General features: G+C 38.8%; 4 protein-coding genes across 6 annotated transcripts in view; 1 reads left to right on the forward strand and 3 right to left on the reverse strand.

The window, feature by feature from the left end:
- Positions 1 to 1111: 1111 nt before the first annotated feature.
- LOC124128841 lies at positions 1112 to 4690 on the reverse strand (the record flags this gene model as incomplete). The annotated part of the gene is made up of 5 exons (XM_046492319.2): positions 1112 to 2182; positions 2536 to 2666; positions 2914 to 3040; positions 3218 to 3700; positions 4367 to 4690. Coding segments are annotated over 5 exons (2136 nt in total), but the record flags the coding sequence as incomplete, so codon positions are not given.
- A 2938-nt stretch (positions 4691 to 7628) lies between these two features.
- On the forward strand, positions 7629 to 14004 carry LOC124128839. The gene is made up of 3 exons (XM_046492317.2): positions 7629 to 7669; positions 12515 to 12788; positions 13068 to 14004. The coding sequence occupies exons 2-3, from the start codon at positions 12528 to 12530 to the stop codon at positions 13668 to 13670; spliced, it is 864 nt and encodes a 287-aa protein (XP_046348273.1). The 5' UTR covers positions 7629 to 7669; positions 12515 to 12527; the 3' UTR covers positions 13671 to 14004.
- Positions 14005 to 17780: 3776 nt separating this feature from the next.
- Positions 17781 to 24367, reverse strand: LOC125374767 (hemicentin-1-like). 3 transcript variants are annotated; one of them, XM_048386256.1, is made up of 9 exons: positions 24178 to 24367; positions 23283 to 23474; positions 22388 to 22579; positions 20772 to 20963; positions 20398 to 20586; positions 19951 to 20142; positions 19262 to 19438; positions 18537 to 18654; positions 17781 to 18109 (listed from the first exon to the last, which is right to left on the reverse strand). In XM_048386256.1, the coding sequence occupies exons 1-9, from the start codon at positions 24236 to 24238 to the stop codon at positions 17965 to 17967; spliced, it is 1458 nt and encodes a 485-aa protein (XP_048242213.1). In that variant the 5' UTR covers positions 24239 to 24367; the 3' UTR covers positions 17781 to 17964. The 3 variants fall into 3 exon arrangements, with proteins under 3 accessions (XP_048242213.1, XP_048242212.1, XP_048242214.1); XM_048386255.1 differs by lacking the exon at positions 18537 to 18654; XM_048386257.1 differs by lacking the exons at positions 18537 to 18654; positions 20398 to 20586.
- Positions 24368 to 24446: 79 nt separating this feature from the next.
- LOC124142966 (SCO-spondin-like) overlaps positions 24447 to 27167 on the reverse strand; it is a 34370-nt gene continuing 31649 nt past the window's right edge. Inside the window, exons 18-21 of the mRNA XM_048386530.1 lie at positions 26863 to 27054; positions 25968 to 26159; positions 25073 to 25264; positions 24447 to 24472 (exon numbers count right to left, since the gene is read on the reverse strand). Of these exons, the coding sequence (XP_048242487.1) occupies positions 24447 to 24472; positions 25073 to 25264; positions 25968 to 26159; positions 26863 to 27054 (602 nt within the window). The remainder of the gene's footprint in view (positions 24473 to 25072; positions 25265 to 25967; positions 26160 to 26862; positions 27055 to 27167) is intronic.

Consider the following 27167-nt stretch of genomic DNA (forward strand, 5'->3'; position numbering starts at 1 on the left):
GGGTACAATGTGTCAAGCCAATTTCTGGTGTTCCCCTCCGTGATATTGCTGCAATATTGCTAAAAGTGGCGTGAAAACATACCATGTATTTGTCTTAATTATTCGGCATTCATATTTTCAGATTAGATAGCAAATAACAGTTTTATCTGATTCTGATTCAAAAATAACAAAACTTCTATGTATCATGCCAAGTGACATAAAGAAATTTAACACATGAACATTCACTTACTTTCATTTAATGTTGTACTAGTAAGGGTGTATATTATTCTCAAGTGACAACAGGAAACGTATTACATATGGATGGAACAACATAAACCTGTAACGTTACCATCAGTCTACATAATTTGAAGGAGCACAGGGGTTGTGACAATAATCCACGATCACTAATATCAGAAGTGTTTTTTCTACCTATTCAGCCAATAGGTAACTGAAACAAGGTTTTTTTGGTCAAAGTTCACACATGAATTGTTTTCTTTGGATACACAATAGAAACATAACATATCAATGCATTGAATGCAATACATGTTTTGTGTAATAAGAGCTGGTTATGTTCATTTTCATTTATAAGAAATAATAGTATCTTAGCCACTGACATGCAGCACACCTACTAGCCTGAACATTTCTCTTAACACCTTTTTTATTAGATTTTAATGTTATCATGGTCGATTATTAGCTGAGATAACTAGACCGAACAGAATTTTACTGGACTCTGGCTTCAGACTAGAGGATCAAGTTGTAGTGTAGTAGGTATCTTGAGTATAGGGAAACTTCTGTTTTAAACAATGTGTAAATTTTCCACAAAATGTTTAGGCCACTGTAAACTACAATAAATACATAAACTCATATCTTTATAACATACATGTTAGTGAAGAGTGATCTTTGTTTTGGAGTGATGAGTTACAAAGCATGTCTATTATCCTTGAGTACCGGTATATAACAGTTAGTTATAATGCCATCATCATACCAACAAGTGTCAGTTAGCACTTTTGCCCGAACAGCATATCTTGTTAAACGTGATGGTCTCTGAGTCTCCTAAATGGCACAGAAGGCTTGTGTCTGAGGACCATTGTTGACAGTCCATGAAAACACTTGTCAAAAGGGTTTCTTTCTGTCACAAGCTCCTTGCAGTGAAGGGTCGCTGATTTTGTGGGTTCACAGCATCAATTTCAATCAAATCCTTTACTACTTTTGCAACATCTTCCTTGAAGGATGGCAAGTGGTGGAATCCTTTACTCTTCCGTACAGCACACAAGGAATCGAAATGTCTGATTGAGTTTGTAAGATGGGGGTACTCCTTTGAATGGCGAATGATGCTCTCCTTTGTTTTGTACCCAGAACAGGCAATCTTGCTGTCTCTGTTTAGCACCTCGATGAACTCATCTAGGGCAATATTGTGATTTCTGCCACCTTGCAAATTAATGAATCGGTTAGCAACAAACCTTTCTGTCTGCTCCTTGGGCAACAACCCTGAAGACAGTGATGTTAAATGAATGGACCCAATGCAGTACTTTACCTTGTTGGTTCTGTTGTAGATTGGCAGTTCATATTTTGCTGATCTCACTGACCTCTCGCCACCACCAATGTCCACAGCTGTGTCCAAGTTTTTGTGCAACAGCAAAAGTTTGAAAAGCATGAGGATGTAGCTGTGTAGTTCATCACCACCAGTACCCTTTGATTTTTTAAGGGGCTTTTCAATTCCAACATTATGGACTTTCTTTTCATGTGACATCAAAGATCCAACATATGCATATGATTTGTCACAAAAATGACAATGGATTCGGCCAGTGTCTTGGTCCAGATTTGCCAGCCAGTAGTTTTCTGGATGATCTTTGTCAGTAATCACTTCTCTGAGGTAATGAAATACATCCTGTGTGCTGTCGAAGAACCACTTCCTCAGAATTGTGCTGCAGATGTCATTCAACCATCCGATCTTGTCCTCATCTGACATGTCAGAAAAACCATCAGGTAATGGTATATCAGCGTCCAAATCCTCAATACCAAAATGTTGCATGAAGAGGGCAAGGCACACACCTTCCAATACTGTATAATATAGTATCTTGTAGAGTCGATAAGCATTCTTGACCTTGCCCTTGACGTTCCTTGCATTCAAGAGATTTCTGTAGTAATGCATAGTGCCTCTGTCATTGACACTTTTCGTGCTGTAGGTCATTTTGGTCACTGCCTAAAAGCAACAAAACAAGGAAACAATAACATACTGTTTACTTATAATAACATGAATTTTTTCGAAAAATAATTAGCATATGAAACAAATGATATACATGAAATATTCACTAAATATAAGGTTAAAATCTTCAGGCATGATTGTAAGTTTCTTTAGTAGGTTGCTTCTACATTTTTGTATGCACTATATATTTTGTCCCTCCAATGTTATGCAATGACCTATTGTCAAAAAGGCTAGACAAGAATATTTCTCTGGTTAAAATGTAAACCAGATATGTAGAGATAAGTAAGAACACATATTTCCAGACAGAAACAAGATGATGCTATCAATTATATATTGTGCCTAATATTTACCTCCAAAAAGTTCATTAGTCTGTGAAAGTCTTCTGTTTTGGAGATGAAACCTTCCAATTTCTCTTTTGCTGTTGGGGCATTTCTCATGGCATTTTGTGCCCCCTGCACTCTCTCGTCTGTCAGCCTGTCCCCTGTCAATATAAACAAGCATGTATTAACACATCGGACACAGCAATAGTTTGTATTGAAACTTTATGTGCAGGACAGATTAAATATTTTCTTAAAAAGTAACTTTAGTTCTGTGCAATAATGTACCTGATAAATATTGAATAGTTTTGTTGATATTCATTTGTAGTGATAATAAGATATTGCATTATATGAGAGAGAGAGGGGGACAGACAGGCAGACAGAGAGAGACACACAGAGAGAGAGACGTACCTCCCAAGAAGACTGACTCCACTATATCACCATCTGACATTGGCACATACTTCTCCAGTGAGTTTGCCAACAGGGTAATGAGCTCTTGTGTAAGGTTTTCATTACAGTCGAATAAGCCCAGAGGATACTGCAAATTTAATTTAATTCAATAAACAACAAAAATGTATTCATTCATTCTCATTAAACTCTTAACACAACAACACAAAATGATTACAAATATCTCTGACTTACATTGAATAGCTCTCGTCATTAAATAATATGATCACATTATTAAACCTGACCAAAATACAAAGTTATATCATACCTGAACTGTTTTGACACCAGCAGTGGCACTGTAAGTGTGATGCAGGTGTTTGGGGTAGATAGCCTTGAAACATCTCTCCAGCTTTGGTATGTTGTTGACAACTGCTGTTGCAACTATGAACGTCAATTCTTTCATCAGCTGATCCTGTTCATCACAAGATGGAATGAAATGTGAAGCATCCAGTTGTGCAGCATCAAGGACCTTACAAAAGCCAACAGCAGGTGATGGTATAACTCTGTCCACAACTGCATACATATTGAAAAGATGCAGGGAGACAGTCTTCCGATCAGATGTCCGATAAGAAGGGAGAATGTTCTTATCCCAGTTGTCTCCAACTAACTGGTACTTGGTAGATCCACCATTTGCCCATGCGTCTCTAAGAGCAAGAAGCTCAGCATCCAGATTGGCCTGCCAACTAATCAATTTCCGGTGTACGGTTTTCGGGTGTACACACATACCAAGCTGTGCTAGCCGTTCAATGTTCTGAAGTAAATACAAATACACATGAATGAATGAATGAATGAATGAATGAATGAATGAATGAATGAATGAATGAACTAGCCGTTCAATGTTCTGAAGTAAATACAAATACACATGAATGAATGAATGAATGAATGAATGAATGAATGAATGAATGAATGAATGACATAAGAAGCTAAGAACGTTATTCTGCAATAGCTTCCTATCCCTTACCCAGTAGGCTTTTAACGATTTGGCCATACTGCCCTCGGGTGGTCCATACTAGCCGTTCAATGTTCTGAAGTAAATACAAATACACATGAATGAATGAATGAATGAATGAATGAATGAATGAATGAATGAATGAATGAATGAATGAATGAATGAATGAATGAATGAATGAATGAATGAATGAATGAATGAATGAATGAATGACATAAGAAGCTAAGAACGTTATTCTGCAATAGCTTCCTATCCCTTACCCAGTAGGCTTTTAACGATTTGGCCATACTGCCCTCGGGTGGTCCATCAAAACAACCAAATGTAGGCAGAGGGATGTCTGACTGTCCAGTTATGATGATGAAATATAGACAAAAATATTGTTGGGGCCCAAAACATGCATCCAAATAGATCTAACACACAACAAATAAATTATTAGCCAAATATTAAATCTCTTTTAAAGACCAGTACCTTTTGTGTACATCCACCATGCATCAGTACAAATGCAGTAACATACTGCATTACTGACATTTCTCTGTTTCTGCCATGAAGAGAAACTGCAGCAGTCATCATAACATGTCTGAAGTGTTTGCTGTTGGAATCTGGATTGCTGTCACAAACTGCAGCCTCCAATAGTGCAAGAAAGCCAGGGCACTGGGTCTTGAGGTCCTTATGAAAGTCCTCCCAAGTGAAATGTAGAAGATTGTCATAGCTTTTATCTTGCATGACAGTACCAGAACCCCTCTGGCACAGCTCTTGGCACTCGTCTTTTACAACCCTGGCACTGGCTTCAATAATTGCTTCTGGCTTAGCACTCCTTATTTGATCCGCCACAACTTTCTCCACATTGCTCCCTCGTGCAATTGTCATGCACATTCTCTTGTGTGTGTCATCCGTAAGTATGGTGGTCTTCTTCCCACTCGGATACCACACAGTCACCTAAATAAAGAACAAACATATACAGAATGAATATAGTGTTGTCCACTCCATAGCAACACCCTCATTACATATTCAACAAAAATAGTTAGGGACCATGAATATGTTTTTATGAAATTGTGTGCTCAGTCTTTACTACACACATCTCTCCATGATTCCTTGATTGTTTGTTCAGTGTATAACTGCTCATACTCTCATGCCTGATATCAAGTTATTCATATGTTTAAGATTTGCTGTAAATACAAACAGTGAAAATGTATCAATGGGATTTAAATAAAATTAAGTTATTAAGTTACCAAAACATGAAACACAAATGAAGAAAGCATGCTGAGCAGGTTGATATTGATCATAAAGGAACTGAGAAGACTGTAATTATTTCAAGAAAACACATTAAACCTCTTACCAATCTGGCATCTGTTTGAGAAAGAATGCTCAGACCAAAAGAAATTAACATCACCCAGAATTTGTTCACCACTTTATGGTGAATTGCACCGTATAAGTACTTGAGGGAAATATTCAAGCAAATAGCATGAGTTGGAAATAATTTCTTTTGGTTTGAAATATACAAATTTGATAATTTTGTTAGAACATGGTGATTGGAAACTCAGGTCATCATTAGCTTTATATATAGTTATTAGTAATAGTAAACATAACAAATATCAACTAAACAATATGGTAGTATTCACAGTCAAATGAAATTAATATATCATTCTGGTATTCAATATTTCAATTAGAATTGATGTCTTATTTTAATTAATGTATTCAAATCAGATAACACTGCAAAAAATAAGCATCTGATTTTAGTAAGATTGGAACATAAATGATATTTAAATTACATAACTTTCACTCTGTATGATATAAGCATATAATGTTCCAAGGATGAACCCATACTGTACTGTAAAAAGTCATCACAGAGAATATTGAGCAGTCCTACTATAAAATACTTAACATAAATTATCCTTGAACAGTCCATTATAAGTTTTAGTGATCAACATGTTAAAAATAACACCAAAATATAAACAGCATGTCAAAAGAATACAGGTTATTGACCAATAATCTGTTATCAGGTTACTATGGTTACAAAAATAACACTCACTCAGGTGCTAAATTTCACTGTCTTTTCTTTAAACAGAAATGTCACTTTTACTTTACACCCGATACTTTAGCTACCCCATAGAAGTAGATAAGATCATTTCTATCTGCTTGAACTCCAATCAAAAATCAAAGCATCATGAATGATGGACATCCTAACACATGCTGTTTGCACCTCTACTTCTCCATCTGGCCTGTCTTTTTCAGTTTCTGTTTCTAAATGATCAAATTTAATTGATCTTTTTGCTGTTCTTTTTGTGGATCTTTCTGTTCTATCAGCTGAGGGACATTGAAAATTAACATTAAATTTTTCTCATGAAAGTACACGTTCCTAGATTCTACTGCATGGCTAATTTTTGTGAAGATAATATTAACATAAAACATTACTTATTTCAAGTTTAAAATCTTTGTGTGCATAATTTACAGATCAACAGATTATATTTCTCACATAATTGTTTCAGTAATGTAATATTAACCATAAATGATGTGTCACATGTGCTATGACAAAGTGATATTTGTGAGTTGATACATGTAGTATAAGTATTATTGAATACATTATTTATTGCAAATACATACGAGAATTTATTTTCTAATTTTTTTACATACCTGCATACGTTGGCAAGTTCTCGATACCTGGCATCTGTGGTATGTCTGAACAAATTGGGCGTCTTGTCGAGTTGGTGGCAAATGGCAGTGCCTGTAAAGGCAGAAGCTGTATGGGGTGCTTCCGTACGACTGTAGCCGGGAATGGTTTTGGTGCTTTAGGCTGTTGTATCGACAGTGGAGATCTGAGGAGTCTTTTCGTCACGGTATGCTTTCGTGGTGATGGCAAAGTCAGGCGGATATTTTCTACAGTCTTCCATGACAGTCTCAGTGAAGTGGTTTGATTTTCAATTTCTTTTGTCATTTTACGAATATTTTCAACACGCCTGTAGCATTTCACGCACACGCCGTTTGAATCGTCAGTTGAAGATTCGACAAAGTCAGGTATGACTGACCTAATGTTATTCACACGTTCGACGCTGAGTTTAAGTTTCTTACTGAAATGTTTCAACACCACTTTTTCTCCCGTAGGCAACACCGACGTTTCCACGAAGGAAAACGCACACGTTACACATATACTTGTTCGGCAGTATATCCGTTTTGGAGTCTCAGCGGACATGGCTTATGACTTGTCATATATTTCAAGCGACGAAATCGTGCAAAATAATTCATGAAACAACTTTCCAATGCATTTGTCTAACCTGTGTCAACAATGGCTGCCTCCATGTCTAGCATTCGGAATAAGTCGTATCGCCCGTAACTGTCGTTCGGAATACCCCGTTATTCTATTTACGAGATTGCATGATTAGGAAACGTATTCTGATTGTCACTTTCACGATTTGGTAAGCGACGCTCTGATTGGTCGGATGAAAGGTCGTTCTGACATGACCCGTAATGGCATGTCCTCAGATCTTTGTTTAGCGGTAGCGAGAACTAGGATCTGATTTTAATGAGATTGCTGCCATATCAGCGTACAAGTTTGGTGTTTCAATTAAATAGCACAAGGAATCTGTATATGTGAAACACAGCTGTGCCTTCTCACCATACTTGAGCTTAATATGATTATAGTGAAAGTCATACATGACAATCTTTAACAGGTCCAAAATAGAAAAGCCTGCATAGACAGGTTGATTCAGATACAAGCTAGTCTTTTCCAGGTGAACAGCTGCTAAATCTTCATTGAATATTTTGAACGCCTCAAAGGTGGGTTTAGCACATAATTTTTTCAAACGTTTGGATGAATTGACTAGTTCTACATTGACATGCTTCCTCACATTCATCATTGTCCTTCCAAACACTGAGTTATTAGCCAATTTAAAGAAAGCTTTATCCGTCTCGTCTTAGCCTCTTTTCTTTTCTGGGTATTAAAATCTATATAGGGCTTCAACCATGTGGACTGTTTGAACTGAATAGCTCTGTGAATTTTAGACAGTTTCATACCCTGACTCAGATAAAACTGTAAGTTCCTATAATGCAGAACATACTTTTGCTTGTCATACAGATTTGGAACGAGTTTTCTGACAGGCTGTCCTTTGATACATAACTTTTCTTTGAGTTTCTTTGAATAATGAGATAACATGTCATCAGTGATTGTCATAGACTCTGGGGCTAAAGGATAATCATTGTGACTGTCATGTAACTGTTGGGGATATTCAAGATGTACCTCCAGTATATATCCTATGTCAGAGTCAGAAGCTACATCTTTAATGTTTAACTGTTCTAAATCATCATCAGCAACCCAATGAAAGTCACATTCAGGTAGGGCTTGAGACATGGCCCACCCATACAGGTTGTTCACATCCAGATAAATGAGGTAAGAATTAGGATCGCTGGGGTTATATTCCTTAACATGTGGATTGTTACTTTCCGCATACCTGGTCGAAATCATGGATATGCCACCCCTTAGTCCGTTTTCAATCATTAAATGCATGTCTAAATCAGTTAGCAATTCTAACTCTACATTGCCCATTTTCAGCATGGCATCCCATCCCAAACCAGGAAGAGTATAATAATGAGCTGCATCAAGATGATAATATTCCAAGGAAGTGTCTCTAAAATTTTCAAAAATGTCGGCTAATAAGAGAACATGAGTTTTCATATAGAGATCATGATAGTCTCCCATGGTTTTGAGATCAAAGGTAGACCATACATTTTGAGATAGAACTATCAGTCAAATTATTGTAGAAGTGATTTTGGGTGGGAAGTTCACACATTGCAAATTTAGACTCGTCATCCATAAAGTCATAGGCGTACACCCCTTTTCTCAACAATAACTTTAATTGTGTTTCATCGGGATATTCCTGTCTTAAATTCACAAATTTGTCAGAACCTTCATCAGCCAAGTTTTCCACCAAGGTGTCTAGAGATGCATTGAGAAACTGTAAAGAGTCAATGAACCTGAGGTTACCAATAGAAAAGGAAATGTATTTTTCCATGTTGTTGGCCAAGCAGTCAATTTTTTCTTTGACAGTCTTATTCAGTTGTTTCATAATCAAATGGCTATCGTAGCCACGGAGGTTGTGAAAGATCACAGGGATAAAGAATTCTTCCCTTGGAAAACTTTGTTTACCTTTCACCTTTCTAAACTGAAATTGCAGATTACATTTTTGATGGGCAGCCCCTCGATAGTTATACCCCTCTTCTAAATGGTCGTGGTCACGAACCTTGATAGATTCTTCATCAAAGGGTTTCTGACAAATATGACATGTATCTGCCATTTGAAATGCCAACTCGTCAGTTTCAGTCATTTTTAAAGTTTCAGGAACTTCAAGCTTTTCATAGATGAGATGTGCTTCACCCAACAAGCATTCAATAAAATGCGAAATGACTTCAGGGCCTCTATAGGTCACTGCAGGTTTTGTACCAGTAGGTTTTGAACAAACTACCTTATAGCAGAAACCAGAGGGTTCATGTTTCTGAAAGACCGAAGTATAAGAGGAGTTAGGACTAGGCTGACAACCACTCACTTTTCGTGTTATTGCTTCAAAGTCGCAGTAAATGGCACAGGGTACACGCAGCTGTTTGCAAATACTTTTAAACTTCACCAATGTTTGTTTCTCACTTTGAGGTAACTTAATTTTCTGAATAGAGTGAGTGGAACAGTGAAGACTATGATCTTAGAAAAAAAATCTGATCTAGTAAACCCATGGAGGCATCGTTTACAATAATATGTGGTACCATGATGTTTGGTCCTGTCTCCCATAAGTCGACTAAAGCTTCGAATTAGACAAAAGTGTCTTTTGTCTTCCTGACTTAGAAGCAATAAATCTACTGCTGGATTGAAACTATTTGAACTTATATGTAACGGGAACACGCCATCATCTTCTTCATAACCGAATACATTGACAGAAATGTCATTTTGCGTTTCAAATTTTGAAATTTGGGAGAGGGATACAGGTATATCAATGCCTTTCAAGTCAAGTTCATGTTCATACGCATTATATTTTTTAACTCTTTCAGGATGATTTTTTCTATCTACTGGATGCAGGGCAGCTAGTATGGACCATATGAAACACTTTTGATCATCATTCTTTATGTTCAAAATGGCTTTCTTGTCAACAAGATAATCAGGTAGAGGAATGTAAGAACTTGCGACCAGGGGGGCATACTCAGCTGTGTTCACTTCAACATGAATAATATGGTCTAGCACCCACCCACTCCCTTCAGCCTGAAATTCCTGTGATGATGTATATAATTTCTGATAAGCCTCTGCTAACTGTTGCTCAATTTCAGAAACGTTTGTGGACCAAGAGTTGATAGTTCTCAGAATGGGCTCTGCTAATATACTTTCATTGTTTTCGTCGTATTTTATAAATTTGAGTTTTAACGTTAGAAACCATTGCATACCTTTTTTACTTGACAAATAATCATGTAAGATTGATTCAATAACACTTAATAAACACTTGGTGTGACCACACCAGTTACAGGTTGCTACTCGAGCCGGTGGAGTATTATCAGGTGACAGTGGTTGTAAGCAGGGACGTTTCGGTTCGGGGCAAGTCTGTGTTGACTTCCGTTTAAGGTTACAGCGGTGATTTTCCAAGTTATCCCGTCTGATGAAGGAGTGTTTACAATCTTTACAGGTGATTTTTTCATTGCCGTGAACAGTACGAATATGTCTAAGCAAACTTTGACGCTGCTTAAACGACTTCTGGCAGATGTGACAAATGTTACCTATGGGCGACACTGGTGTAGATACAGATTGTGCATTCACTCTTGATGTTAACAATTAAATTCGTTTGAGATTGACTTCTGGATCATCTATACAATTGTTAGCAGTGGCCCAAGTTTCCAACTCAGACAGTGTCTTCACACTGTTCAGAAAGTTTTGTTTCGATTCCATTCTACAAACAAAATAAAATAAAAATTACCTGTAGATGTTCTTAAAATTAACAAACAGAATTTCTACTTGATAAATGCATAGTAAGTTCGATGTTGTGGTCTCGGTTGCAAATTATACCAGTACTGTATCATAAGGATAGCATTATATTTTGTTATCTCAACGAAAAAATACTTCATCTTCATTATTTAACAATATGACAGCGTCTAAGATATAGCTTTGAAAGCAAGGTGTATGTGCTTGAATTGCATTCAATTACCTTTGTAAACACAAACCGCGAACTGTACGTGAGTCAAGGCTAAAGATGATAGCGTACTGGCAAACGTCCGTCTTGGTTGCTGGCAGACTAGTCTGTCTTACAGACCCTGATACAAATATATATCAAATACAGCCCATGCAAGTCTATAATGTTTGGCAAGTCTAGATCACTGCAGTATCAGGAAATGAAGAGAGTCATTGGGCTCCTTTTTATTATATTTTTTATTAAGATAACTGAACAACTGTTTTTTTTATGTACGATATGTTCATTTCAGAGACTAGATTTTAGTCTACTGGCAGACAACAATATGTAATTTCAATGCCGCTCTTCCGTTTATAAAGGTTAGAAAAGGACGAGTTCATTGTGTGCAGATGATAAACGTTTCCATGCACACATATGACATTTTCCATTGCATACATGCGAGGGGTGATATGTGTGGCCACTATACATCCTTAGACTGAACCTCTGGCGTGTTTTATGAATGAATCACCCCTACATCATAGACTCAACTGAAAGACCCCTGACATGTCTGAGCTTGTTTAAACACTCTTCAACGGATCACTACACAGCTCTTCTATAGGTCACTACAGACGGTGAACAGATGTAAGGGCAGCGTCCCGCATACCACTCTGATGAGTCACCATATCAACAAAGCAGTTTCTCTCAGCATGAAAACACTATAGATACACTTTATTACAATATTTCAACTACGTAGCAGTTTGTATGTAAACTATCACATTTATTTTAGATATGCTAGTAGTTTTATGACAAGGCGTCTTCATAACATAAATATGAATATTTTAAGAAAAACACACACACAAAAAAACAGCTTACATAGCGTGTGTCAACCTGACGCCCGTAGGTAAATACATTTCCCAAGAAAGAAAGTTTTAAAACATACAACATAAATTGTTCACATAACATACTACATAAACCTTAATACATATGTACACCTTTCCTCATTTGAATGTGTAACCGTTGGTCTATCTTAAGCCAGGGTTTTCCCAGATTGCAACACAACCTGTAATGTACTACGCTGGTAAGATATTTTTACCGTGACGTCATTCAGATACCTCCGTGCTTGGGGTCAATGGGTGCGAGCCTGGGGCAGAACGCCCAATGTTCTTTCATCAACCGAGAACTACACACGATGTCAAACATCTTACTTTATCACTATGCTAAATGCATACCGTAATATTACTGTAATGCTGAAAGCTGTGTAAAACCCAATCCGCACACTTATGTAAACATAAAGAATAGTAATACATACAGTTAACTACGGTTATAACGAACTAACGAATTTTACTTCATAATAGCCGTAGTCCGTTACATGTATATATAAAGCATATAAACAGCAAATGGACGGAACCCCAAAACCATTTTGTTATATCCGTCCATCCGTTATAAACGTAGCTTACTGTATGTTCCATTCCTACATCATGTTCATTAGGTCTGACATCGAGATGTTGTCGAGGTATGTGGTCAAAGTTGCCCTCGTCACGTTCGTACTCTGCGTCTGTGGGATTTTGGTGATGGAATCATCTACTCCGGGGCTGTGGGGACACGAAAGTCCAAGACTTCAGGCTGATGTAGACAGAGCCGTGCTGAAGGCGGAGGAGTTCCGGCAACAGAGGAACCAGCTGTCTTCAATACTGAATGGAGTCAAGCTAGACTTAGCTCTCATCAGTTGTCAGATGGTAGAGCTAAACCAACTCCACAACAAGGTACAACTACAACTATTTGTTGTTTAACAAACAAAACAAAACTCCAACATGGCTTCAAATCATTTGATATTATGTTCTCCAAATAGGACGCAATACTATCTCTAGCACTGTAAAATAAGGGTTAGTAACAATACGCCTTTAACTTTTGTTATTTCAAGAATTACATTATAGGATAAAGAAATCATCGCACGCGTGTATTTTTTCCATATGGGATATATCCAATATCCAGTGTAAAATGTAGGTTTTATTTTGGCCTAACTCTATTCGTTGTTCTAACAGACGTCGCCCGGAGTTTCAGCAACAGGCGGTTGGTGCAAACACAACAGTGCGTCTAGTACCGGAGAACACAAGTTTGATGAAACCCTCGCAGAAGAACTGTCCCTATTGTTTTACAATCAATCAGTTGCTAGTTTCGGAGATGGTCCGGGGACCTACAAAAGGTATATAGACTCCACCCATCGCGTGCATACCTACGATGCGTTTGATGGGGCTCCTTATGGAAGAGAAGTCAGTGGCGGTGTGGTTCGTTTCTTAGATCTGACGGCGCCGCAGTATGGACTTCCGCTGTATGACTGGGTCATGAGTCTGGAGGTCGCCGAACACATCCCGTCCAAATATGAGACCATCTACATTGACAATGTTGTGAGACACGCCAAGGTTGGAATTGTGTTGAGCTGGGCCGTACCGGGACAAGAGGGCTTGGCCCACGTCAACAACAGACCGTTGGCGTATGTACGACGTATCCTACTGGAGAACGGATTTGAACCAGATATGGAAGCGAGTACCGTTTTGCAGAAAAAGGCAACATTAACATGGTTTAAAGAAAATGTGTATGTCTACAGAAGACTGAAAGGCAGCACAGTGTCCGACACGAACGCATAGCTACAATGATTTGCCTGGTAACCTTGTCTTGATCCTGGTTCATCTATTATGTACACCCGGCCCCCTGATGAGGATGTCGGCAAGAAAATAAATGATCACATAATATAATATACTTAACTTGTGTAAAAATAAATACAATAATTATTTACCTCAGCTATGATATAATTTATGAAAAAAACAATAGTATCAATGAACACGTGATGGAATTAGGGGCTTACAATTTTGAAATTACAATTTAACAAAGTATTAGATACAGGTATTTTCCCTTCTTCGTGGAACTTAGGTATGATTATCCCGTTATACAAATCTGGAAAAAAGGCGGACCCAAATAATCACAGAGGTATTTCTCTTTTAAATGTTTCTGGCATGTTATTCACTTTTGTGTTAGAAAAACGGTTGAGAACATGGATAGAATTTAATGATTATATATCGGAATATCAAGCTGGTTTTCGCTCTAACTATTCTACCATAGATAATATGTACATTTTACAGTCATTGTGCTCGAAATATATATGCAAACCCAAGGGACGTTTTCTTAATCAATGAACTTGTTATTGAAATTCATAAGCAATGTAGCTACATATTTGTCCACATGTAGATTTTGTTGATATTATGATGCTATTGTTTCCTGATGATATTGTAATGTTTTCATTTGCAGTAAGCGGTTTACGAAAACAATTAAATGTACTACAATCATTTTGTTTGAAATGGGGATTGGAGTTAAATTTAAATAGAACAAACATAATGGTCTTTAGAAATGGTGGTATTGTTGCCAAAAGGGGAAAGTGGACTTATGGAAATGCTTCGGTCAAGGTTGAAACTTACTATAAATATTTGGGTATCATGTTTTCTTCTAAATTAATGTGGTCAGTAGCATGTAAGCAACTTGCTATTCAAGGTTCAAAAGCATGTATATATTGTTTAAACAAAATAAGTATATATCATTTTCAACAGCATGCAGTATTGTTTATTGTAAAATTGCACCAATATTATATGGTTCGGAAATATGGGGAACAAAGTGTTATGCTGCCATCGAAAAAGTACATACCTCATACTTCAAACGTTTTTTAGGTATTGGTAAATATGCCTCAAATAAAGCAATTCTTGGTGAAACTGGACGCTGCAATATGTTTGTACATAGGCAAGTTAGAGTAGTTAAATACTGGATAAAGTTACTAAGAATGGAAGAATGTAGATATCCTCTTCAATGTTACAATTTAACGTCCACAGAAACACCATTTGGTGTTTTTGGCAACGTTGGCAACAGACGAATGTAACCCATAATCGGCAAGTCAACTGGATTCGAACAACACGCCTACGAAATCGATTCCAGCCAGCAACAGTGACTGCAAGAAGCATCCCTGGCTTTCGACTATTATCTTCACAAACCGTACGTCGCCGCCTCAGATGTGCAGGGATTGTCGCAATAAGACCCGCCAGACGTCTCATTTTGACAGGAAACTACCGTCAAGCACTTAAATAGTGGTGCAGACAGTGTCTACGCTGGACGGCCATGCAGTGGGGACAAGTTCTATTCACTGACGAGTCTCGTTTTCACCTCAGCCACATCGATGGACGGATTCGAGTGTACCGACGTCGAGGTGAACGTTACCTCAATCATTGTGTCATGGAAGAAGATCGGTTCGGGGGCGGCAGCGTTGTGGTATGGGGTGGGATTCAGCAAGACAGAGGACCCGTTTGATAGTGGTAGAGGGAAATTTTAATGGACAGCGCTACCGCGACGAGATCATCGGCCCTGTTGTTCTACCGTTTATGCATTGTTTAGCATCGTGCTGACAACAACCACTCAGAAAAACAACAAAATTACGCAATTATTCAACATTACGAAATGCCACGCCTGTCGGAAAATGAGCGATCCATTGGTATGCTTGAAGCAGGATCGAGACAACGTGATGTTGCAAGACAATTTAACGTCCACAGAAACACCATTTGGTGTTTTTGGCAACGTTGGCAACAGACGAATGTAACCCATAATCGGCAAGTCAACTGGATTCGAACAACACGCCTACGAAATCGATTCCAGCCAGCAACAGTGACTGCAAGAAGCATCCCTGGCCTTCGACGAATATCTTCACAAACCGTACGTCGCCGCCTCAGATGTGCAGGGATTGTCGCAATAAGACCCGCCAGACGTCCCATTTTTACAGGAAACTACCGTCAAGCACGTATACAGTGGTGCAGACAGTTGATAAAAGTGGCAAAAATCCTCGGCAAGCCTCGGAATTTTTCCACTTTTATCAACTCGTGTTGATATATTTGATATCAAAAGACACTCGGGTGAGATTCTCTATATCTCATGGAGAACGGATGTCCTTATACTTGCTGTAGCCCGATGAACTTGTATGCAATTAAGATCAAGTATTATTAATAACCGAACGCCTCCGTGGTCTAGCGGTAGACCGCCTTTCCGGTCGGTGGTACGATTCCCGAGCGCGTTATACCACAAGACGTTAGAAGATGGTACTTGTTGTTACCCTGCCGGATGCTCGGGATGAAGGGGCCAAAAACAAGGACTGTTCGGCTCGGAGTCACTATACTGTGTCTGGCCGGGGTATTCATGTGTAGGTTAAAAGACGCCTCCGAGGTTTTGGTTGACAATATAAAACCGCCAGCGAGGGAAAAGGCCGAGGTAAAGGTTGATGGGCACGATGAGGTCTGACATTGAGGTAAAGGTTTTACATTTTTAAGCTAAACCGAGGAGGCGTGTTTTATCCAACTTATGAACCTACTAACATCCAAGACATTCCAGACAAAATAAGAAAAACATCGACATACCTTATAGTGAAACATTACAGTATTGCGGTATAAAAGGAATTCGCTCAAAACGTTCGAGAGAAAAAACACGTGCAAGCATGGGTGTTTCCATTGGCAATCACGTTGGACCAGTAAATCTACAGGTTTTATTTCTTGAAAAGCATCATAGATCAGGTCTGTCATCTGGCTTCATGCAATTTGTCAATAGCACAGAGACTGTCAACAGCCCCTTGGCAGCCATTGACACAAGTGACAAGTAACCGCGAATTAAGTAGGTCAAGTTCACCAACCTCCAAGTTTTCGGTTGGGGGCTGTTCGTTTTCAATATTAAAAAAAGTAGACGACTGTTATTGAATCAAGTTTGTTGAGAAATATATTAGTTTAGCGAGACAACCTTTAATTTCAGTAGGTTTATCTCCTAATTACATGGGGACTTGTCTCAACAATGCAATGTTATGTAAACAATCCACATCCAGAAATCATCTTGCAAAACGAATTTTTAGTCGTCTGTTTTATATTCAGATATATGCATCAAGATTCAGAGTGACAAAGACAACTCTCCACAAGGCTGTATGAGAAGAGAGATGACTTCACCTTCCCTTTATGTAGACCAATATTCCAGCTGCTCCAGTCTTTGGTGTCTACATTTCACAACTTTTCAGGTACAATCGAGCATGCTCTTTCTACATACATTTCAAAGAGCGTCATAAGAATCTTGCTAAAAATTTGTTTGAACAAGTTCCGACATTCGAGGCCTAAATAAGACTTTGAAAAAGTTTTATGGTAGACATGTAGAAGACATAATTAAATTTGACAGCTATTTTCATACAACACGAAAGTGTTTGTTTAGCTTTATGCCTATCCATCATTATTTCTCTGGACTTAGATCAGTAATACCATATTTTGGCCATTGCTATTCTAAATACGAAAATGAAGCTATGAAATGCCTGCTCTACAAAGACACCGTACTTCAACCCAATGGTTTTATGAAGTAATGTTATCAATTAGTGACGCTATGAACAATGCATGACGTCATGTACAACTGTAATCAACAATGCATCAATATGACAACATACTGCATCAGTTGACCAATCAACTTTGGGAATAGTTAAATTTGCACAGATGCAAACCCTGCCGATTTTAACAATCGAGCTGACAATCTTTTTTGATAAAATGTTCATTTCTATTTTCACTGGTTTGTGATCTTTCGTAATAAAATAAATTGGGAATGAAGAATCAAACAGAATCGACATAATATCAAGAATAACATACTATGACGTTATTGTCATTCAAGACAATAATAATGTATCTAACCCATGAAATCAATTTCACACATATGATTCGTATGCATTTTATTGACACGAATATCGTTCAAGAATCATAGCAAAATAAGCAACACATAGAGACAAGAGCTCCTGATGCGGTAGTAACACTATCTCTTCGCTTTCTCGGGCCTCTCAAAGATTTCATAATGGTTCCATATGTGAGACGAGGCGGTCTGATCGTGCCTGGGGTGTACTCAAGAGGTGACGTTGTTGCTGTAGACACGCCTTGCGCCGATGTAGTCGTTGTCCATGGGAGCGGTCGGGGCGGCGGCCGTGGTAGGGTGGCTGTAGGGGTTCCACACATGACCATCAAAGCGGGCTGCGCGAGATGTCTTTGTCCTGACCAAAACAGTAATTTAACAGTCAATGCTAAAGACACAGTAGGCGTGGTGGCGTAGTCTAGTTGTTAAAGCAGTCACAAATAAGACCAAAGGCCCGGGTTCGATTCCCAACATGGGTAAACGAGTGATGCCCACAGTGTTTTGCTGGAATATTTTACTCACACACTCACCATCACTTACAACAGAGACGGCCCATTAACCAAAGATAAACTTGAATATATGACATAACTATGACGAACTGGGGGTATTAATTCGTTATGACATGAAAGGAAATTTCTCAAGAAAGAATTTAACTTGGTAGTTAGTATTGTTATTGCCAGCAATACAAGGTGAAGTGTTTATTGTAGACATGATTCAAGAAAACATTTTGCTTATGCATATAGTGAGCTTTATTCCACCTTGTGGATGTGGTATGACCATCTCACCTTTGTCTCCTTAGGACATATACTACAACACCGACGACGATCAGTACAACGAGCAGTAACGTCACCCCAGTTCCAACTGACACGCCCAACACAATATACGAAACCTCTGTCTGGGGATCTGTTGAAATAAAGAATGACTGACTGAGTATTGTTTTGGCAATTTTCCAGCAACATCACGGCGGGGACATCAGAAATGGGCTTCACATGTTGTACCCATGTGGGGAATCGAAACACTAGGCTACCCAAACGCCCCGTTGAAATGAAGAATTGTTTAGGGATGGTAAAATAGGTTTACTCGTCAACCAAAATATACTATAGACTAAATACAAGGCAACTGATGAAATGATTGTCATCTTGCAATTCTACATTTCTGCCGATAATTCTTGAGAATGGAACAATGACAGGTCGGAAACTTTCGTCAACATTTCGCTGCCAGTCAAATGTCCATTCATAATAATACCAAATCAGTTTGTCATGTCATGTGTGATACCGCCCCATGCCACGACCTTGTTCCTGAACAAACAGGGGTATATCTGCTACAGGTCAAAGTAGCGACATCATTTTTGTCACCGATGCGTCAATTTAGGAAATGTCTACCATAAAACGGTTTGAAAGCTTTTACTAAGAACTTGAGACGTACTGACAATTGGTGTAAGGTAACGCTCCTACAATTTTGAACATTCATTTAGGGAAGTCACATTTTGACGACAAAGAAAAACACGCACCTGGACAGGGGGATAATCTGCAGTTGGATTGTTTTGTTTCTGTCATGTGACCTGGGCAGTTCTTGTTGTCATTTGAGCATGACCTTGACCTTGTTGCAACCTTGCCCGCTGACATACCGCACGTGACATCACATGACGGTTCACTCCAGTCAGACCAAGTCGACAGGACTCCATAATCTGGAAAAGTATATCTATGTATATCTGAAATATATACAGTAAATAAATCGACGTGCACACCCGTATTTGTCAATGCACCATGTCGACCCGACACATGAACTTTAGCTTAATAATAATTATAATAGTTATATTAATTCTGTTAATCCGGATAGTTGTTACTCCTGACGAATTCAGTGGTAACGGTACCGTCCGGATGAAGGAGGTTCCACTATGTACAAGAAGAAGCTTCTTACATAATTATCCGGAAATTAGGGTTTCCGTACTACCGAGGATTTTAGTATACATTTTAGAGTAGTGATGAGCTAACTAGACGCTCCCTTCTCCCGCGTGACTATATGACTATGTGACCAGTCCGTGGATTCGGGTATAAAGTCACTGTATATTTAATGTTATACAGATAATCAGATAATAAGATAATATATATCTATATCTATATCTATATCTATATCTATGTATATATATAACATATATAGATAGATATGACATATTTAGATGTTTTTGGTTATACTTGCCTGTGCATGGAGGGAGTGCACAGTTTCTTTCTTCAGTTTCTGAATTGTTTCCCGTGCAAAATGTCCCCCCGTTCTGTGGGATGGGGTTGCTACAAGACCTGACTCTGGACACATTCTTCGTGGCACGACTTCCACAGGTCACGGAGCATGGCGGATTGGCCCATTGTCCCCATTGTGTGAAGCCACCATCCACTGAAACATGCCATTGTGAAACGTCAGAAATATAAACGTGTGAAGATTCCTACCCTCTATGTACATGTAGATATTCCTTACTGAAGTCAGTAAACCAGGCTTTCTGGACAAACGAGAGTTCATTGTATGTATCAAAAATGACATTGCCATGCACTGTTATTTCGCTATTTCGGACCTGTGATAATCCGGACAGGAATGGTACTGCTGGATTAACGAAGGTTTCCTGTATTTAGTTTAAGAGCGTAGCAGACATACCTGGACACTCTGACAGAGTGCATCCCTCCTCCCTCGTCTCCATGCGACTCTCAGGACAGTCCCCACTTGTCTGTGGATCCGGGTATGTACATGACCTGGTTCGCACTGCTACTCGGGTCGCCTGTCTGCCGCACGTCTTCGAACACGGCGTATGTGACCACGTCGACCACGGCGTGATGCCACCGTCAACTGAGATAAGATATGCGTTTATTTAATCTCAAATATACACACAGTTGGCTGTTTTTAGACTCATATTAAAAATTCGGTTTGTTTCGACGTCATTGTTTGTTTGATGACGCCACAGCATTAGCTTTTTAGTATATATATATAGTTTACGACACATATAATGTGTTCATTGATGTTGTCGGTCTTACCTGTGCATGGAGGGAGTCCACAGTTTCTTTCTTCAGTTTCTGAACTGTTTCCCGTGCAAAATGTTCCCCCGTTCTGTGGGATGGGGTTACTACAAGACCTGACTCTGGACACATTCTTCGTGGCACGACTTCCACAGGTCACGGAGCATGGCGGATTGGCCCATTGTCCCCATTGTGTGAAGCCACCATCCACTGAAACATGCCATTGTGAAACGTCAGAAATATAAACATGGGGCGATTTCTACCTTTTATAATTATACATTCCGTACCGAATCATCAGTTGTTGAACTTACGATCGATGTACAGAAGGCTGTCATAGGAATCAAAATTATAATTCGGTTTGTTGTGTTACGTCATAGCTTGTTTAGTGACGTCACTGCATTATGACGTCACGTCTTTGTATTATCATACCATAAGTCATACGGTATATAGAGAATACTACACTCGTTCTCGCTAGATACCATTTTTTGCGAAACGAGTGGACTTTCATAGAAAGTTCACGAGTTTCTGGTCGTTGACAGACCAAACTGAAACCGGTTGCAAAATCTGGTCGCGCATGAACATTGATATATGCCCAAATATGGGCATTGTTGACATTTATGTGCATACGCATTAACATGTTATTGTTCACATTTTGTGATGTTTGGGGCCACAAAATCAGAAGTCAGGCACACTTACACGGAGTTTTCGAATGATTTTTATCAGAACTGTTCACTTTTAGTAATCTGGTCGTGCAGTCGTGTACGTTCATGCATGAACAACACCTCCCGAAACAGTTGCCACAAAATACGCTTCGAAGAGGACACTGATGGCACAACCGGATCATCCCAAGTAAGTCTAGATATCTGTCCAGATAGATTACAGACTTCATTTCAGGACCCTTATCTTTTTACGTTAAACCAAATTGAGAGTTGCGAAAGTGGTCAGGTGCGTCAGGCTAATGGGGACCCTCGCTCTATTGATCGGTAGTCGTACATTGTAAATGGATATAGCTCGATTATATAATGTCTGTAGAAGCTCTATGCGTAACTTATATATAATGCAAACCGAATTTGATGCGTGTGACTATTTTGTTTGGTTTAATTAAGTGTTTGTAAATATCTCTCGTTCTCATTAATTTCTTCAGTTCTGCCTTGTGGTTGCAAAATGAATAACGTCTCGCGATTTTTTATGAATGAAAAAAGTAGTCTCGTTTGACAGAGGTCACGGTTATCCAATCAAAACGAATAAAACAAGGTCAACCTTGTACGACACACGTGTTACGTACGGATTTAGTATCTTACCACCTGTATCTTCACCACGTGGGTAATAATAGTGATTAGTACATGGTGTGGCTTTGCATGAGTTGTGACTATTCATGATCATTACATTCAGGTGAATGTGAATGTGTTATTAAAGTAAACTCATTTGAGTAGTGTTTTTTCCTGAAAAATGTTAATATCACAAGTAGAGTATTAGGTACCATATTGATATATCTCTAAAACTATAAATCATTATCAGCAATAAGGCATTCATGAGTTAATAATATATGCACAGTTACTTTTACCTTTTTACTTTATATTATTATTGTGTACAATACATATTCTGTGCCTATTGATGGTATCAGTCATACTTGCCTGTGCATGGAGGGAGTCCACAGTTTCTTTCTTCAGTTTCTGAATTGTTTCCCGTGCAAAATGTTCCCCCGTTCTGTGGGATGGGGTTACTACAAGACCTGACTCTGGACACATTCTTCGTGGCACGACTTCCACAGGTCACGGAGCATGGCGGATTGGCCCATTGTCCCCATTGTGTGAAGCCACCATCCACTGAAACATGCCATTGTGAAATGTCAGAAATATAAACGTGTGAAGTTTTCTACCCTCTGTTTACAAGTAGACATTCCTTACTGAAGTCTGTAAATCAGGGTTTCTGGACAAACGAGAGTTTATTGTATGTATCAAAAATGACATTGCCATGTACTGTTATTTCGCTATTCCGGACCTGTGTTAATCCGGACAGGAATGGTACTGCTGGATTAACGAAGGTTTCTTGTATTAAGTAAAGCATGTTGATTTGAGAATTGCGTTTGTAGAACAAAATATTAATGCTTTACTCTCAAAGGTAAAGTAACAGAGATCATGTTCTTATCCACAATGTTGTAGTGCTTTAAGCACATAATAGTACAAATGAACTGGTGCTTAGTTACAATGAAGATATAGACTATAAACTATCTAAGGGGATTTAGATGTTCTAAAAGTGACTCCATCTTTGTGTTCTCTACAAATTCTATGGTTAAACTTTCTGAAAGGAAAAGAGATGTTGAGGCGTGACTTGTTCGTTTTACCCTAATATACATCAAACAAGTGAAAATATCCCTGACACGTTGATTGTCAAGTACACGAAAGAATGACTACTCTGTAAAGCTACATAGTACAAATCATCCTTATCCTTCGTCGGTTACTTATACCCTTTCAGAATATATATAGTTTACGACACATAAAATGCGCCCATTGATGTTATCGGTCTTGCCTGTGCATGGAGGAAGTCCACAGTTTCTTTCTTCAGTTTCTGAATTGTTTCCCGTGCACATTATCCCCCCGTTCTGTGGGATGGGGTTGCTGCAAGACCTGACTCTGGACACATTCTTCGTGGCACGACTTCCACAGGTCACGGAGCATGGCGGATTGGCCCATTGTCCCCATTGTGTGAAGCCACCATCCACTGAAACATGCCATTGTGAAATGTCAGAAATATAAACGTGTGAAGTTTTCTACCCTCTGTTTACAAGTAGACATTCCTTACTGAAGTCTGTAAATCAGGGTTTCTGGACAAACGAGAGTTTATTGTATGTATCAAAAATGACATTGCCATGTACTGTTATTTCGCTATTCCGGACCTGTGTTAATCCGGACAGGAATGGTACTGCTGGATTAACGAAGGTTTCTTGTATTAAGTAAAGCATGTTGATTTGAGAATTGCGTTTGTAGAACAAAATATTAATGCTTTACTCTCAAAGGTAAAGTAACAGAGATCATGTTCTTATCCACAATGTTGTAGTGCTTTAAGCACATAATAGTACAAATGAACTGGTGCTTAGTTATCATGAAGATATAGACTATAAACTATCTAAGGGGATTTAGATGTTCTAAAAGTGACTCCATCTTTGTGTTCTCTACAAATTCTATGGTTAAACTTTCTGAAAGGAAAAGAGATGTTGAGGCGTGACTTGTTCGTTTTACCCTAATATACATCAAACAAGTGAAAATATCCCTGACACGTTGATTGTCAAGAAAACGAACGAATTACTACTCTGTAAAGCTACATAGTACAAATCATCCTTATCCTTCGTCGGTTACTTATACCCTTTCAGAATATATATAGTTTACGACACATAAAATGCGCCCATTGATGTTATCGGTCTTGCCTGTGCATGGAGGAAGTCCACAGTTTCTTTCTTCAGTTTCTGAATTGTTTCCCGTGCACATTATCCCCCCGTTCTGTGGGATGGGGTTGCTGCAAGACCTGACTCTGGACACATTCTTCGTGGCACGACTTCCACAGGTCACGGAGCATGGCGGATTGGCCCATTGTCCCCATTGTGTGAAGCCACCATCCACTGAAACATGCCATTGTGAAATGTCAGAAATATAAACGTGTGAAGTTTTCTACCCTCTGTTTACAAGTAGACATTCCTTACTGAAGTCTGTAAATCAGGGTTTCTGGACAAACGAGAGTTTATTGTATGTATCAAAAATGACATTGCCATGTACTGTTATTTCGCTATTCCGGACCTGTGTTAATCCGGACAGGAATGGTACTGCTGGATTAACGAAGGTTTCTTGTATTAAGTAAAGCATGTTGATTTGAGAATTGCGTTTGTAGAACAAAATATTAATGCTTTACTCTCAAAGGTAAAGTAACAGAGATCATGTTCTTATCCACAATGTTGTAGTGCTTTAAGCACATAATAGTACAAATGAACTGGTGCTTAGTTACAATGAAGATATAGACTATAAACTATCTAAGGGGATTTAGATGTTCTAAAAGTGACTCCATCTTTGTGTTCTCTACAAATTCTATGGTTAAACTTTCTGAAAGGAAAAGAGATGTTGAGGCGTGACTTGTTCGTTTTACCCTAATATACATCAAACAAGTGAAAATATCCCTGACACGTTGATTGTCAAGTACACGAACGAATGACTACTCTGTAAAGCTACATAGTACAAATCATCCTTATCCTTCGTCGGTTACTTATACCCTTTCAGAATATATATAGTTTACGACACATAAAATGCGCCCATTGATGTTATCGGTCTTGCCTGTGCATGGAGGAAGTCCACAGTTTCTTTCTTCAGTCTCTGAATTGTTTCCCGTGCACATTATCCCCCCGTTCTGTGGGATGGGGTTGCTGCAAGACCTGACTCTGGACACATTCTTCGTGGCACGACTTCCACAGGTCACGGAGCATGGCGGATTGGCCCATTGTCCCCATTGTGTGAAGCCACCATCCACTGAAACATGCCATTGTGAAATGTCAGAAATATAAACGTGTGAAGTTTTCTACCCTCTGTTTACAAGTAGACATTCCTTACTGAAGTCTGTAAATCAGGGTTTCTGGACAAACGAGAGTTTATTGTATGTATCAAAAATGACATTGCCATGTACTGTTATTTCGCTATTCCGGACCTGTGTTAATCCGGACAGGAATGGTACTGCTGGATTAACGAAGGTTTCTTGTATTAAGTAAAGCATGTTGATTTGAGAATTGCGTTTGTAGAACAAAATATTAAAGCTTTACTCTCAAAGGTAAAGTAACAGAGATCATGTTCTTATCCACAATGTTGTAGTGCTTTAAGCACATAATAGTACAAATGAACTAGTGCTTAGTTACAATGAAGATATAGACTATAAACTATCTAAGGGGATTTAGATGTTCTAAAAGTGACTCCATCTTTGTGTTCTCTACAAATTCTATGGTTAAACTTTCTGAAAGGAAAAGAGATGTTGAGGCGTGACTTGTTCGTTTTACCCTAATATACATCAAACAAGTGAAAATATCCCTGACACGTTGATTGTCAAGTACACGAAGGAATGACTACTCTGTAAAGCTACATAGTACAAATCATCCTTATCCTTCGTCGGTTACTTATACCCTTTCAGAATATATATAGTTTACGACACATAAAATGCGCCCATTGATGTTATCGGTCTTGCCTGTGCATGGAGGAAGTCCACAGTTTCTTTCTTCAGTTTCTGAATTGTTTCCCGTGCACATTATCCCCCCGTTCTGTGGGATGGGGTTGCTGCAAGACCTGACTCTGGACACATTCTTCGTGGCACGACTTCCACAGGTCACGGAGCATGGCGGATTGGCCCATTGTCCCCATTGTGTGAAGCCACCATCCACTGAAACATGCCATTGTGAAATGTCAGAAATATAAACGTGTGAAGTTTTCTACCCTCTGTTTACAAGTAGACATTCCTTACTGAAGTCTGTAAATCAGGGTTTCTGGACAAACGAGAGTTTATTGTATGTATCAAAAATGACATTGCCATGTACTGTTATTTCGCTATTCCGGACCTGTGTTAATCCGGACAGGAATGGTACTGCTGGATTAACGAAGGTTTCTTGTATTAAGTAAAGCATGTTGATTTGAGAATTGCGTTTGTAGAACAAAATATTAATGCTTTACTCTCAAAGGTAAAGTAACAGAGATCATGTTCTTATCCACCATGTTGTAGTGCTTTAAGCACATAATAGTACAAATGAACTGGTGCTTAGTTACAATGAAGATATAGACTATAAACTATCTAAGGGGATTTAGATGTTCTAAAAGTGACTCCATCTTTGTGTTCTCTACAAATTCTATGGTTAAACTTTCTGAAAGGAAAAGAGATGTTGAGGCGTGACTTGTTCGTTTTACCCTAATATACATCAAACAAGTGAAAATATCCCTGACACGTTGATTGTCAAGTACACGAAGGAATGACTACTCTGTAAAGCTACATAGTACAAATCATCCTTATCCTTCGTCGGTTACTTATACCCTTTCAGAATATATATAGTTTACGACACATAAAATGCGCCCATTGATGTTATCGGTCTTGCCTGTGCATGGAGGAAGTCCACAGTTTCTTTCTTCAGTTTCTGAATTGTTTCCCGTGCACATTATCCCCCCGTTCTGTGGGATGGGGTTGCTGCAAGACCTGACTCTGGACACATTCTTCGTGGCACGACTTCCACAGGTCACGGAGCATGGCGGATTGGCCCATGGTCCCCACTGTGTGAAGCCACCATCCACTGAAACATGCCATTGTGAAATGTCAGAAATATAAACGTTGGGCGATTTCTAACTTTTATAACTATACATTCCGTACCGAATCATCAGTTGTTGAACTAACGATTGATGTACA

Source organism: Haliotis rufescens, unplaced genomic scaffold (genome assembly GCF_023055435.1).
Source record: "Haliotis rufescens isolate VD_foot unplaced genomic scaffold, xgHalRufe1.0.p SCAF_6, whole genome shotgun sequence".
In the NCBI taxonomy this organism is placed as follows: domain Eukaryota; kingdom Metazoa; phylum Mollusca; class Gastropoda; order Lepetellida; family Haliotidae; genus Haliotis; species Haliotis rufescens.